At 43.4% G+C, this 15,469-nt stretch overlaps 2 protein-coding genes across 3 annotated transcripts in view; both read left to right on the top strand.

Annotated features, from left to right (window-relative positions):
* The window catches only part of LOC104847254 (zinc finger protein 345-like), a 29,301-nt gene extending 18,440 nt beyond the window's left edge, over positions 1-10,861 (top strand). For both annotated transcript variants that reach the window (XM_010602314.3, XM_064277911.1), the window contains exon 5: positions 626-10,861. In XM_010602314.3, the coding sequence (XP_010600616.2) occupies positions 626-2,042 (1,417 nt within the window). In that variant the 3' untranslated portion in view covers positions 2,043-10,861. The remainder of the gene's footprint in view (positions 1-625) is intronic.
* LOC135228862 (zinc finger protein 791-like) overlaps positions 8,547-15,469 on the top strand; it is a 35,375-nt gene continuing 28,452 nt past the window's right edge. The window contains exons 1-2 of the mRNA XM_064277996.1: positions 8,547-8,620; positions 13,412-13,835. Of these exons, the coding sequence (XP_064134066.1) occupies positions 8,547-8,620; positions 13,412-13,835 (498 nt within the window). The remainder of the gene's footprint in view (positions 8,621-13,411; positions 13,836-15,469) is intronic.

Below are 15,469 nucleotides of genomic sequence, written 5' to 3' on the forward strand. Positions count from 1 at the left end.
GAGTATCATTGAAACAACAGAAAACACTGCCTCAGGAATAAATTCTAATGTGTCCTGCCATTAAAATACACACATATATACTTAAGTATGTATACCACGGCTCCTGAAACCTGCAGGATCTGTGAAAGAGATTGGATTTTGGCAGTACTGTGGAGAGCAATACATCTTTAAAGTGGTGCGTTCATTCCTCAGCTTTGAGCAGGGCACTATTGTTTGTTTCCTACTTGGGTAAAAATCCGATGAGCAACAGATTTGGTGGTTCTGCTGTGCCTACACTGCCCTAGGTTACATTGGCAATTGCTGAACTGTTAGGAGCTTGTTCGAAGCCTTGATATATACTAAAATGTATCTGTACGGTGTATACATATATTTGTTTACATATACAAATTTAGTTGTAGAATTAGGAATTCAGAGTTCTTACAGTACACTTTCATAAATATGAGTCAGATGTCAAGAGTTATCTAAAATCCTCATATTATAGAAAAACAATGTCAGTAACAGTAGTATCTCTGCTAGACGTTAACCTATGAAACATGAGACAAGTCAGGGCAAAAGCCACGCATGTGTTCGGTAATGGTGAAATGGAAACATTTATCTCCAAGAGCATGTTGTTTACTTTTAACAGAAGTCATACAGTGGGGAATCTCTGTAAAATTGATGAATGGAAACAGTGTGGGAAAACCTTCTGCGGGATTCCAAATCTTACTGTTGTAAAAAGAAATCCTCCAGAATTAAACCCTTTTGGATGCTGTGAGTGTGGAAAAGCCTTCATGGATCACCCATCACACGAGCATTACATCAGATCTCACACTGGATGCAGTACATGTCATTGTAGGGACCATGAAGATGCCTGCTATTGTCCCTCTGACCTGACTTCTATTAGAACTCTTAATGGAAAGAAACCCTATACGTGCAAAGTATGTGGAAAGGACTTCATTTATTTCTCAACCCTTAAGAATCCTGTGGCAACATTCACTGGGGAGAAACACTATGAATGTAACGAATGTGGGGAAGGTTTCTATCATTTCTCATCTTTTGGGGCAGGTGTGAGAGGTCATAATCATGAATGTAAAGAATGTTGTAAAAGCTATACTAGTCCTTCATTTCTCATTTTACATAAAAAACTTTTTAATGTAGATAATCTTTATGAATGTAAGGAATGTGGGAGTGCCTTTAGTGGTTCCTCGGCCCTCACTAAACATGAAAGAACTCACAGTGGAGAGGGGCCTTATGAATGTATGCAGTGTGGTAAAGCCATTAGTCATTCCATAGGCCTCGCTAACCATTTAAGAACTTACAGTGGAGAGAGGTCTTACGTATGTAAGGAATGTGGGAAAGTCTTTATTTATAACTCAGCCCTCACTGTACGTAACAGAACTCACAGTGGAGAGAAACCTTATGAATGTATCGAATGTCAGAAGGTCTTTAGTTATTCGTCAAGCATCACAAGACATATAAAGACTCACAGTGGAGAAAGGCCCTATGAATGTAAGGAATGTGGGAAAGCCTTTGGGGCGGCCTCAACCCTTACGCAGCATGTAAGAATTCATAGTGGAGAGAGACCTTTTAAATGTAAGGATTGTGGGAAAGCCTTTAATCGGGCCTCATCCCTCAGTAGACATACAAGAACTCACAGTGGAGAGAGGCCTTATAAATGCAAGGAATGTGGGAAAGCCTGTAGTCAGTCTTCAAACCTCACTATCCACATGAAAGTTCACACTGGAGAGAGGCCTTATGAATGTAAGGAATGTGGGAAAGCCTTTACTCAATCCTCACACCTCACTTCACATATAAAAATTCACAAGGGAGAGAAACCTTATGAATGTAAGGAATGCGGGAAAGCCTTTCGCCAATACTCGCAGCTCACAACGCACATAAAAATTCACAGGGGAGAGAGGAGTTTTGAATGTAAGGAATGCGGGAAAGCGTTTAGTGGTTCCTCGGCCCTCGGGAGACATGTAAGAACAGTGGAGAGAGGCCGGATGAATGTAAGGAATGTGGGAAAGCCTTTAATCAGGCCTCACCCCTCAGTAGATGTATAAGAACTCACAGTGGAGCAAAGCCTTACGAATGTTCCGAATGTGGGAAGCCTTTAGGTGTTCCTCAAACCTCATGCTACATAAAAACTCAAAGTGAAGAGAGACCTTATGAACGCAAGGAATGTGGTAAAACCTTTACTTGCTCGCATTCTGTCTCTGAACACTTACAAGCTCACAGTGGAGAGAGGTACTATGAATGTAAGCAATGTGGGATAGCCTTTAGTTATTATTCAGCCCTAATAACGTGTAAAGGAAACCCTGGTGGCATAGCAGTTAAAGGCTATGGCTGCTAAGCAAAAGGTCATAAGTTCAGACCCACCAGGCACTCCTTAGAAACTATGGGCCAGTTCTGCCGTGTCCTATAGGGTCACTATGAGTTGGAATCGACTTGACGGCAACGGGTTTGGGTTTCTTTTTTTTAATAATGTGTAAAAGAGCTCACAGTGGACAAAAAACATAATGTAAGGAAGGTCAAACGTCTTTCAGCAGTCCTTACAGCTCGCTACACATAAACCCGCCCACTCTCGTCAAGTCGATCCGACTCATAGCAACCCTATAGGACAGAGTAGAACTGCTCCATAGAGTTTCCAAGGAGTGCCTGGTGGATTCGAACTGCCGACCTTTTGGTTAGCAGCCATATGACTTAACCACTCCACCACCAGGGTTTCCTCACTACACATAGAAGAACTCAAATTGGGGAGGACTCTTGAATGTAAGGAGTGTAGGAAAGCCATTAGTTATACTTCACAACTCACTTTGCATGTAGGAACTCAACACTGGAGAGACTGCTGCTTTTCAAAAGTGGGATGTTTCATCCTTTCTGGTGTAATTACAAACAGCAAATTTCTGAAAGTCTGTGATTAAAGAACAAAATTTCTCAGTGAGTAAGGAAGCAATACTAACTCAGAAGAGATGTCAGTGCTGCTTTGTGCCTTTGAGAGAGATGACAGTTTCATTGTAGCTGGAGGATAGTCTCATCAGATCCTAACCTTTCTTAAATAGAGCCTTTGGCTATCCCAAATAAAGCTGCAGGGAATAGACTGGAGTGAATGTGGTATTATGTCTTTTAATGTTTGGATATTATTTTGCATACAATTAAATACACTCATTTCATATTTGGTTTAAGAGTGTTTTCATGTTTCAGTATTTCCTTGGTTTCTCTCCTATCATAAAGTTGTGTTTTATGCTTTATAATTAAGTTTCTTATGGGGTGATACTTTGAGACCGTGCAAATATTGTTTTTCGTCATACTTTACTAATTTTAGTATCCATTGATAATTATTACCTGTAATTATTATTTTGGTGTTTGTCAAATGGTATTTTCTGTTCCAATCATTTCTTCTATATTTATTAATTGGGATTTTGGAATTAATACCTTTCCCCTCTCTCTCCTTTATTTTATTAAATTGTTTATAACAGTACAGAGAGTCCCAGGATTACAAACGGGTTTCATTCCTAAGCCTGTCTTTATGTCAAATTTGTACCTGAGTCACCGTTAGGGATTGAATCACGTTCCCCCAAAATGTGTTAAGTTCAATATACCATGATTCCAGGTATTGTGTGGTTGTCCTCTATTTTTGTGATCTGATGTAATTATCCTCCTTTTTGCGATGTGTTGTAAATCCTAACTTCTGTGCTTGTGGTTATGGTCCCATTTGGGTGTGAATTTTCCCTTATGATAATGAGGCAGGATATGGGTGGGATGTATCTGGAGTCACCTTCTTACTAGAGGGTTTGACTCAAATAATCACTCTCAACTTCATTCACCACCGTTACGAGCGTTATTCAAGTCATGCCCTTACTTCAGTCAGACATCTTACCTTACAAGAGATTAAAGCATAGAGAAGCAAGCAGAGATGGGGATGTCACCACCACCAAGAAAGAAGAGCTGGGAGCACAGCACTTCCTTTGGATCCAACATCTCTGAGCTGAGAACCTCCTAGACCCAGGAGACAGAGAGTTGTAACGTCACAGGAGTACAAGATGGCGAATAGTGGCTGCAGAGAAGTAGCAGCAGGAGATGGGCAAGAGAAGGTGCAGTGGGTATGCCAACCCAAGGAACGAGAAAGCTTAATGCCTTTGGGCTGAGGCTGTCTGCAAGAGTGGAGTGTCCTTGGGCACTTACCAGTGCAGCTAAAGGGCTTTGTAACACTTGCCTGAGGCATGGAGAGGCCAAGACAGACCTAGTGGCCAAGGGTTTAGAGAGAGAGAGAGAGGCCTGCCTGTGGGCATGACTGAGAAGCTGTCTTGACTGAAGAACTATCCTGAGCTATTTCTGATCTTGACTTGTAAGCTGTTGTGCCAAGACATGTGGACAGCTTCAAGGAACACTGGGTCCAGAGATGCTAAAGAGAGACAGGGACCTTACCCCTGAGTCAGCAGAGAGGGAGAATTTTTCCTGGAGCTGGCACCCTGAACTTGGGCTTCTGTCCTTCTAAACTGTGAGAGTATAAATTTCTGTGTGTTAAAGCCATCCACTCGTGGTGTTTCTATTATAGGAGCAGTAGATAAGTAAGACACAACAATTAAATGTGGTTCATATCTAACATCAGTTTGCCAAATGTTTATAGGTAGTATATTGTATACCTTTCTATGTATAAAAGTATTAAGGAAACACTTCAAGGTACTGGAAAACATCCTTACCATAATAATACAATAATAAGAATCATGTTTTGATGTGCATTGTGGGGGCATTCGGTGTGCTTACAGCTGTTGGTCCCTCAAAGTGGAAAGAGCTAGGAAGTAGACGTGTGAGTATGCATACACAAAGATATGTATTTATACTGTTTCCTATATGGATCTGTATATATTTAATAACGGCAAGGTCATAGCCACGTCTCTGATTCCATTCCAACACCCCAGGGCTCATTTTAGTCTTTTCCCTTGCTTGATATACCGCTGTTTTCCTGAGTAGTAATACTCCTGGCTGTCATTATCCACAATACGTTATTTGCTAAATCTGAGAATATACATAAAGCAGTTTCAGAGCAGCTGTCTGTGAGGTGATGAACCACCTGGCAGAAAGCAGTTGGCTTTGATCAATGTTACTGAGAGATTTTGCAGCTGAGGCTCATGAGTGAGGGCAGGTAGGATCAGAGTACCACCTGGTGACCTGATGCTAATCTTTGGAGGCGTAATTTAGCTTTCATGTGGGACTGGCCAGTAAAAGCACAGAAGTCAGAGGCTTAAGGAACCTTTGAGGTTGGTGAGAAACATCCATCCATGTGGAGGGTAGCACGACCTAGGGACATGGCAGCTCTGCACCGGGACCTTCCCAGACCTTGCCTCAAGCATCTCTTTATTTGTGTCCGTTTTTGTTATATGTAAGCCATTATTGTAAGAATGGTCTTTTTGTGGCTTCAGTGAGTCGCTCCAGTGAATTATTGAGCCAAAAGGAGGTTTAGAATTAAGGAGGTGGGGGGACCCTGATCTTCAGGCTGGTGTTCTAAAGGAGTTAGAGTGAACCCTCAGACTTTTAGCCAGTAGATCAGAAGCTGGGAGTCGTTCAAACTTTGAGACTTGAATCTGGTGTCGTCTTGTTTTAACTTGTGAGGTCTGGCCTAAATCCAGGTGGCTAGAGTCGGGGAGAATCCTTTGTGGGTGGCTGGTGTCAAAACTAAACAAGGACAGGAATATGAGGTTTCCACAGGACACAGTTGGCATATAAAAGGGAATTTCTTAGTCCTCTTGGCATAGATAGTAATTAGTTGAAGCCATTAAGTTCCACCTGATCCTAAAACTGGTATTTCAAGTACTGTATTGCATGATTGGTGGAATTTTAGTGAAGTTTGAAAAATGGATTGAGCCAGAGTTATAGTAAGGACTGAAGGAGTACTTTTAGTGAATGAGTGAATAGATAATACGTTTAGAGGCAGTCAGGCAAGGACTTCCTCAATTTCTAGCCTCTCCCTACAAAAGTTCCAGCTCCAGACCCATCCACACCTCCATACTCTGCATCTCAGTGAAAACCTTGGCCCTCTCCATTAGCTCCAGGTCCCCTCCCTTCTTTTCTGATCCATCATACCTTCAGTCATTTACTGTCTCCAGCATGTTCAGTACCTCCTGTCTCCTGACTGTTTGTCCTTAGTATCAAATCTCACCAGGGTAATTGAACCTTGTGTAACTGTCTTTTATGATCATCTTTCATATTCATGTTTTAGCTTCTTTGAAAAGGTGCTAAAGCCACACGTTCTTGGCATCAAGCACCAACCCAATCAACTCTCACATGTCCACATCTCCAGCAGAGATCTCCTTCTCAGGCTTTAGCCTCAAATATCCTGTAATCATTACAGTAGGCTCCAAGAAGTTTGTCTTCTCATACTTGGATCCTTTAGCCACTTCACTACTGCCAGCAGAAGGTTGGTTTTTAAATTCGCTTGTAATTAGATCCCTATCCTGCTTAACATCTGTATTTCCACCTCACCTGTCTAAACTGCATTTCCCTCTCTGTTTCTGTAGTTTTACGTCAAGACTCTTCTGTAAGGCCACCACCTCTAGGAATCCTTCTGTACCGTCCCGAATTGCCCTTTCTCAGTACTATTCTGATCCTCTTCTTTGGCCCCTAGTGTAGCGTTGATTGGAGCCCTTGTGTTGGCAGTAGTGGAGTCCTGGTAATGCAGTGGTTAAAAGCTCGGCTGCTAACCAAAAGGTCGGCAGTTTGAATCGACCAGCTGCTCCTTGGAAGTGCTATGGGGCAGCTCTACCCTGTTCTATAGAGTCGTTACAAGTTGGAATTTACTCGACAGCAATGGGTTTGGTTTTGGTTTGGCTGCAGTGGTTAAAGTTCTCAGCTGGTAACCAAAATGTTGGCAGTTCAGACTCACCAGTCCCAGGAGAAAGAGGTGGTAGTCTGCTTCTGTAAAGATTTACAACCTTGGAAATCCTGTGGGGTCCATAGTAGTCAGAGTAGGCTGGATGGCATTGGGTTTTTAGCACTGATTATGCTCATTCTCACTCACTGCCTTGGTTATCTACTGCTACTATAAGAGAAATGCCACAAGTCGATGGCTTCAACACAGAGAAATTTATTTTCTCACAGTCCAGCAGAAGTCCGAATTTAGGGTGCCAGCTCCAGGGAAAGGCTTTCTCTTTCATTCGGCTCTGGAGGAAAGTCCTTGTGATCCATCAGTCTTCCCTTGGACAGGAGGCATCTCAGAACAGGAACCTAAGGTCCAAAAGACGAGCTCTGCTCCTGGCACTGTTTTCTTGGTCATATAAGGTCCCCCTTGTATGCTTGCTTCCCTTTCCTTTTTATCTGTTGAAAAATAAAATGTGCAGGCCACACCCCAGGGAAACTTCCCTTACATTGGATCAGGGATGTGACCTGGGTAAGGATGTTACAATCCCACCCTAATCTTCTTTAACATAAAATCACAATTACATAATGGAGGACAACCACACGATACTGGGAATCATGGCCTGGCCAAATTGATACACACATTTTTGGGGGGACATAATTCAGTCCATGACACTATCTTGGGATAGAGCTTATGCTTGCTTGCCTGTGCTTCTCTCTGTGCCTGTCACTCTGAAGGTCCTCGAACGCTTGAAGCAATGAATGGATGGGTGAACTAATGACACATTGGGTTTGTATCACCAGCACGGAGACCAGGGCCTGTGACAGAGCACAAAGTCTTTTAATGAATGTGGGATGGGTGAAAAAAACATGATGATGAGATGGAATTTTCCGATGACTGGTACGTGGAATCAAAGAGCGGTCCTGCAGGCAACCGCTAGATGTGTTTCTCAGAACTAGAAAGTATCTTCTTTTGTTTGTTTTCTTTCTTATATGGGGAGCCCTCATCTACACCACAATTCCTGAATAGTTTCAGAAACACGGACCATGAGATGGACATGAATGCAGCCTGGATCCGATTAAAATGTTAAAGATGTCTTTTTGGATAAAGAAAATTCTAGAAAGACCATGGTAGGATCCTTCGTGCCATCATGGTTGACTCTTGTCAGATGGCTAACATTTTCTAAAAGCAAGTAATTCAACATAATAGGATCTCTTGTTCTTTAAATGTTATATTCTTTGAGCAGACTGCCTTATCTAGATATCTCCCCCATCACACCTATATCTGCCTCCTGGGCACACAATAAATGTAAACCCTTTTCCCTATAAAAACTGTTGCCATCAAGTTGATTCCAACTCAGCGACACTACAAGACAGAGTAGAACTGCCCTATAGGGTTTCCAAGGAGCTGCTGGTGAAATTTGAACTGCTGACCTTTTGGTTAGCAGCCAAGCTCTTAACCACTACACCACCAGGGCTCCCTTTTCCATAGGAAAGTCTTATAAAATAATCAGATATTCTCCAGGGCTTACATTGTCTAGGCAATGGGTATAGAGTATAGAAAACAGAAGTCCCCACAATCCAGTAATAGAGACGGAATACAATGAAATAACATAATCATGGAACATATCAGATGGCAACAAGCACTAGGAAGAAAAAGTGGAAAAGGGAGTGAATAGGGGTTGCTATTTTTTGCTAGATGTTTAGGCGAGATGAGCAGACAAGGCGACGTGAACAGAGGCCTGAAGGATGAGGATGCAGAAGACGAAGATATCTGGGGAACTGTGTGCCATTGAGGGAACAGACAATGCAAAGTCCCTGAGGATGGGGCTTTCAAATTTTCAAGGCTATCGAGGAGGCCAATGTGGTGAGAGGAATGTCGAAGAAGGAGAGTTATAAGAGATGGTGTTAGAGAAAGGGCCACGTGAACTAGAGACTACATCAGCCTGAGACCAGAACTAGATGCTGCCCGGCTACAACCTATGACTGTCCTGACAGGGAACACAACAGAGAACCCCTGAGGGAGCAGGAGAGCAGTGGGATGCAGACCCCAAATTCTCGTAAAAAGACCAGACTTAATGGCCTGAGACTAGAAGAACCCCAGTGGTCATGGCCCCCAGACCCTCTGTTGGACCAGGACGGGAACCATTCCCAAAGCCAACTCTTCAGACATGGATTGAACTGGACAATGGGTTGGAGAGGGATGCTGGTGAGGAGTGAGCTTCTTGGATCAGGTAAACACAAGACTATGTTGGCATCTCCTGTCTGGAGAGGAGATGAGAGGGTGGAGGGGCTAGAAGCTGGCAAAATGGACACGAAAAGAGAGAGTGGAGGGAGAGAGCGGGCTGTCTCATTAGGGGGAGAGTAATTGGGAGTGTGTAGCAAGGTGTGTATGGGTTTTTGTGTGAGAGACGGACTTGATTTGTAAACTTTCGCTTAAAGCACAATAAAAATTATTAAAAAAAGAGCTATTAAACATTTTAAATAAAATTGAACCCCCCCCCCGCCCCAAAAAAAGAGATGCTATTAGAAAATGTTGAAGAAAAAGGTGGCCTGGCTATTGAAACTTCAGGACGCAGGTGTACTTTTCCCACTAGCTGTACTTTATCAATCTGGCTACAGCGGTGTCCCATGAATGGAGTTGGGTCCTCTCCTTCCATTTGGTTAGTTTTTGAGTTTCTGTGTTCTAGGAGACATCTTTTTGAATATATGAGCCCAGGTTCCCTTTGTCTGAAGCCCGCTCATGCCAAGCATAGTGCACACACACACCCAGCACACCATGGGTTCCTGGGGCTCTGTGAGTACTGTGCTCTTCCCACCTCCAGCCACACAGATTAGGTCAGGATTGGACACATCAGAAGCTGACAACATCAGATTGTTTTTATTCTAAAGAATGTAGGAATGGTGTCCAGATGTTCCAGTCAGGAAGCCTTGCATGGACATGTAAACCTGGGCTTATTCTGATACGGTCGTTTTTTACTCTCTGTTTAAAGAAACGTAAAAATATGTTCAGTAAACAAAGAGAAAGCGATGTATTATACATGTGGGAAAATATAAAACCTCAGTCTCTGAAACACTGATGAAGAGAGAGGTTCCTTAGTTCTGATGGCATTCCAACTATAGTTATATACCCAGGAAAACTACTAAAAGGGCAAAAATTAGTTTATCCAAAAGACAAAAGGAGTGATAACTTTACAGTGTCAAGACACTTTGAAGGCTGAACACCCCAAGAGAAAAATGAGCAAAGGTAATTAGCCAACAATTCACAAAAGATTCAGTGCTAAGTACAACCAAAGTGAGTGTCATGGGTTGAATTGTGTCCCCCCAAAATGTCTGTCAACTGGGCTATGTCATGACTCCCTTGTATGATTGACTACCATTTTATCTTCTGCTGTGGCTTCCTATATGTTGTAAATCCTATCACTATGATGTAATAAGATGGATTAGCAGCAGTTATATCGATGAGGTCTACAAGATTAGGTTGTGTCTTAAGCCAATCTCTTTTGAGGTAAACGAAAGAGAGAAGCAGGCAGAGAAACGGGGACCTCATACCACCGGGAAAGCAGTGTCAGGAGCAGAGCATGCATCCTTTGGACCTGAGATTCCTGCGCTGAGATGCTCTCACACCGATGGAAGACTGATAACAAGGACCTTCCTCCAGAGCCGACAGAGAGAGAAAGCCTTCCCCTGGAGCCAGCGCCCTGAATTCGGACGTCTAGCATGCTGGACTGTGAGAGAATAACCTTCTGTTTGTTACAGCCACCCACTTGTGGTAGTTCTGTTAGAGCAGCAGTAGATGACCAAGACAGTGAGGAATTGTTACGTGAGATGGTAGGAGACCCTAAATGATACTAAATGCAAAACTTCTATAATCCCAGAAATCTAAATTTGCCTCTCATATCGAATACATATTGGCTGTTTGTACTTGGACAGAGAGCAGAAACATTCTGATTTTTCATGTCTTTCACTCTGTAATAGGGTTAGTGTTATCCATCTTCCTAGATAGTTGACAGATTTAATACATATATAAAAGCTGACCAAAATTCCTTCTTGTTGGACAATAAATGATTTTTTTTTTTTTCTTTAAGGACTGATATTTTGAAAGTAGATAACCAGGCCTTTCTGGGTGAATTTAAACTGCAAGCCTTTCAGTTACTAGTCATGTGCTTAACCGTTCGTGCCACTTGGGGACCCTTTACAAGAAAATCAAACAGTACTGGAATCATGGCCTAACCAAGTTGATACAGACATTTTTTGGGGGACATGATTCAATCCATATCACCCTTAAAGAATTCCTATTAGTATTAGGAGCAATTCACTATTCTCAGTGTGGCCTATTCAATCTTTGACGATCTAGTCCCTAAAAGTTCAGCTCATCTCTTGCTACTTCCTCCCTCACTCTTTGGGCTACGGTCATAATGACTCTTCAGATACCCTGTTCTGTCCACAGTTGTGTTCATCTTAAATTGTCTCCTCTTCCCAACCCCCGCTGTCCAAGTACATTTTACTTATCCTTCAGGTTTCTGATCAAATGTAACTTCCTCAGAAATTATACTCATGAGCCATTACTATGCTTCCAACATCTCGGATTTTCATTATAGTCCTTGTTTCATTTCCACTTACGTAATCAGTTGTGCAGTTACTCCTTGAAGGAGGAGTTTCCAAATGGTGTATAGGCATTTCATGGCCCACACAGTATTTCTTTAAAAAATTAATCTTGAAGAACTTTTGTTAGTTCATCCACTTTTTGGTTTGTCACACATTCCACCAATCCATGTTATTTTACAAACAGGTCTGTTTCCTGTCTCCTATAGGCCTCTGCATCTTTGACCTATCTCTTTCACAAAACTACAAGCTACATTAGAGTAAGGATGGTTCTTGTCTTCCATAGAGTTACACATCACAAAAAGTTAACTATATTATATGCAAATTTAAAAAATCTTCCTGAATATTTGCAAATCAGACTGATAGTTGAATCTAACTGTATAACACATGTATGACATTATCTCAAGGACAGACAGCAGAGAATTATTTTCAATCCTTGACAGCTAATACAGTTTGCTTTACTGGGTTTTTGGACTTGTTTGGTGTCCATTATTCCCCTTTCCCTCCAATTTCATCCATATGTAATGCAAATGTCTAACTTGGGTCTGTTCCACCATCGTGCTTTGGAATCAGGTAACTGGTAGTCTAGATTTCATAGGCTCACTGGTGAAGAGGTATTTTGCCCCAGGATGGAATACACCCCATATTTGATTTAAATGATTCAGGAGATAAGATTTTGGACTTGGAGTTGGTTTAAGACTTTTGGGATGATGTGATGGAATGTTTTGAGTGTGTCAAAAACATATATTTGGGGGCTCAAAAGGGTAGAATATTATGGATTATATTGTGTCTCCCCCCAGAAAAATATGTTATAAATCCTAATTTCTATGTCTGTGGTTATAATCCCATTTGGAGATGGGTTGTCTTCTTTATTTTAATGTGCTAGGATTAATGTGAGATCTGCCTTTGGTCAGTTTCTTTTGAGATATAAAAGAATAAGCAAAAAAGAGAAGCAGAAATGGGGGAAGAGAGATGACAAGCCACATGAAGATCACCCAAGAGCAGAAGCTCAAAGAGACGAGTAATTGCCTTGGAGTTCACGGGGAAAACCTTCTCCTGGAGCCAGCTGGCACCCTGAATTCAGACTTCTAGCCTCCAAAAACTATGAAAAAGTAAATTTCTATGTGTTAAAGTCACCCACTTGTGGTATTTCTGTTACAGCAGCACTAAGATAAGCACCATCACCTATCCTGACCTGATTGACATTTATTGAACAGTTCACACAACAACACTGTAAGACAGTTCATTATGTATTCAGGAAGACAGACCATATGCTGGGTTATAGAATACAAACATTCACAACAGAATAAAATGAATGAAGAAAAATTATGGTATATGCATGTGAAAAAAAATCAGTGACAGAATAAACTACTGCGATGTGCAGTGACATAGATAAAATCTGACAGACATTATATTGACTTGATGAAGTCAGGCACAAGGTACTTCCTATAGTAGTAGTCTGTTTATATGAAGTCCAAGAATGGGCAATCTTGTCTCTGGCAATAACAGTGAGAACACTGGTGACTCCTAAGGTGAACATCAGCTGGGAAAAGGGCAAGAGGGAATCTTCTTGTGCGGTGGAAAATTTCCCATACATGATCTCAGAGGACGTTATGTGAGTGTTTATCCAGATGTAAAAATTCATAGCGTTGTACACTTATCCAAGTTCTTAGCACTTGTTTAGGTCAGACTGGGTGTGCGTAGGGTGCCCTGCTCTTAGGGAAAGATACCGGATGTGCAGGAGACGACAAACCGTGAACCAGAAGCCAAACTAGAGACTTCACCAGTTCTAAAGACGGGGACGTATTTATGAAGAGATACGGAGTTAATTCTCTACAGAATGTGGGGAAGTTTTTTTCAAATGGGCAAAATGCCAACATCAAGTGCTTTGCTCCCTAAGGGTATCTATGATTACTGAAATCCGCATTTCAGCTCATATACACATTTAAGAAAACCCAGGTTTTCTCTGTAGAGGAAATAAGGAAAACCGTGGTCACATCCCAAATACCAGGGGGAACCCTGAAGCCCACGGCCCGAGTTGGAGCGTTCTGGGTTCCCGCACGGAAGCCGTCCCCTGCGCAGCGAGCGTCCCCGAAGCCGGAAGCGGAAGTAGGCGTCCAGGGTCGGCCGCCGCGGTCGGGGCCCTCGAGCGCCTGTGTGAGGTTGGTGTGGCCGGTCGGCCTGCTCCGCTGTCCGGCGAGCGCAGGTCGTGTCCCGGGTCTGAGGGGGCCGCGCCAGCTCCCCGCGCTCTCCTGGTCTCTCAGCTCCCGAAGCCTCGGGCCTCCCTGGAGCCGGGGAGCCGCCGCCGCTTGTCCGCTTGTTTCGTGCGCGCCCGGGGCCGCAGCGCTTCGTGGAGGCCGCGGAGGTGGGACCTGCGTCTGTTGGTGCGTGGACAGGTGAGGTGGTGGGAGCCGCGCACACCTGCCCTGCTCAGGCAGCGGGGAGACATGCAGGGTCCCGGACCTCCCGTGCGCGAGGGTCGCTCCCTGCGTCTCTGTGCCCCGCCCCCACCGCCGCCCCCCGGTTCTCTTTTGTGTGTCTTTAGGGTCCAGCTGCGGCCAGATGTGACGTCCTGTGAGTGGGCAGAATGGGGGCCGTGACGGGGGCAGGGAGAGCCGGTGAGCAAGACTCCGGCGTTTGGGAAATCTAACGCAGCGTTTATTGCGAGTCGGCAGGCGGGGAGCCGGGAGACATTTCCTCAGGTCAGGCTCCCTGCTTGAGGGGTGCGCTGCAGGTTTATGGGGTGACGGAATAAGGAAGTTATACGTATTCAGGAAGTTTGTGGGGAATCTTATGCACACGAACAGCGGGACGGGGGCAGATGTCTGAGCCGGATGCCGGTACCCGACCTCGGGCTTCTCAGTGTTTCGCCTCAGTTTTGTTGTGCAGCGCTTTGGTTCCTTTCCATTGTTTTAATGGCGCTTTTGCTCCAGGTCATGCCTTGTGGGCCTCAACTGTTGTTAACTGGTTGGAGCCACCAGGCTCTGAAGTCAGGCTGGGATTTTCCAGGAAGTTAGAAGCTGAAAAACAACTCAAAGAGATCTTTAGGGAGTGTGGTAGAGTTTCTTGTTCATCACTCGTTACATCCCTGCTTCCAGTCAATTGAGCTGCTCATCAGACCTCATTCACCCCCTGGCCCCTGTATGTATTCACCATTTACTGAGCTATTTCAGAAAGGCTGGGCACTGGGCCAAGGACTTTGTATACCGCATCTCCTTTTAGCCTCCAGACATCACTGTGAGGGAGGGAGGATTTGTAGCATTTTATAAAAGCAGTATTCCTGGAGAAACTTAATAGCTTGCCAGTGGACAAGTATCTATTAAGTGGCAGTGTCTGAACTCAAATTCAGGTCTGTTTCTATTTCAAGGGGTTATATAGATCACAGTCTCTCTGCACGAAACGGCTCCTCTTTTTTTCTGTGCTTCATCAGGCAGGACTTTAGTTGAGTATTACTGGTCATAGGGAAGTGAAGATTGTGGTGAGGTATGTAACCCCATCCTGTAATTAATTAAAGCTAACAGAAAAAGTTCAGTTCCTTAGTTGTACTAGTCATATAACAAAAAACCCAGTGCCGTCATATATTCTGTGGTAAATAGGCATGTGGGGCTAGTGGCTACCATATTGGACTGTGCAGAAACACAACATGTCTATCTCCACATAAAGTTCTCTTGGATAGTGCTGCTCAACAGTATATACAACAGGTGATAATCTGTGTGTCTCAGTGATGAGTGTCACAGGCCAGAAGGAACAAAAACAAAATACAGAGTGTCCATAGCTTTGTAGCTTTATTTATTTACATACATGGCTGTGTAGGGTTGATACCTTATGGTGTTGGTGGGTTGGGATGGAAAGAGTATTTAAGTTGGGAAGAATGAGTGTTTAAGTATATATTCTTGAGGCAGCAGAGAACCCAGTATCATCCATTCCTTGATGAAAGTCAGGGATAATTGAATCTGAGAAAACAAAATGTCAGTGGGTGGGTGGTGTGAGGCCACTTGGAGGAGGCACTGGCAGCAGGACGTTCAGAACC

This window comes from Loxodonta africana, chromosome X, assembly GCF_030014295.1.
Source record: "Loxodonta africana isolate mLoxAfr1 chromosome X, mLoxAfr1.hap2, whole genome shotgun sequence".
NCBI lineage: Eukaryota > Metazoa > Chordata > Mammalia > Proboscidea > Elephantidae > Loxodonta > Loxodonta africana.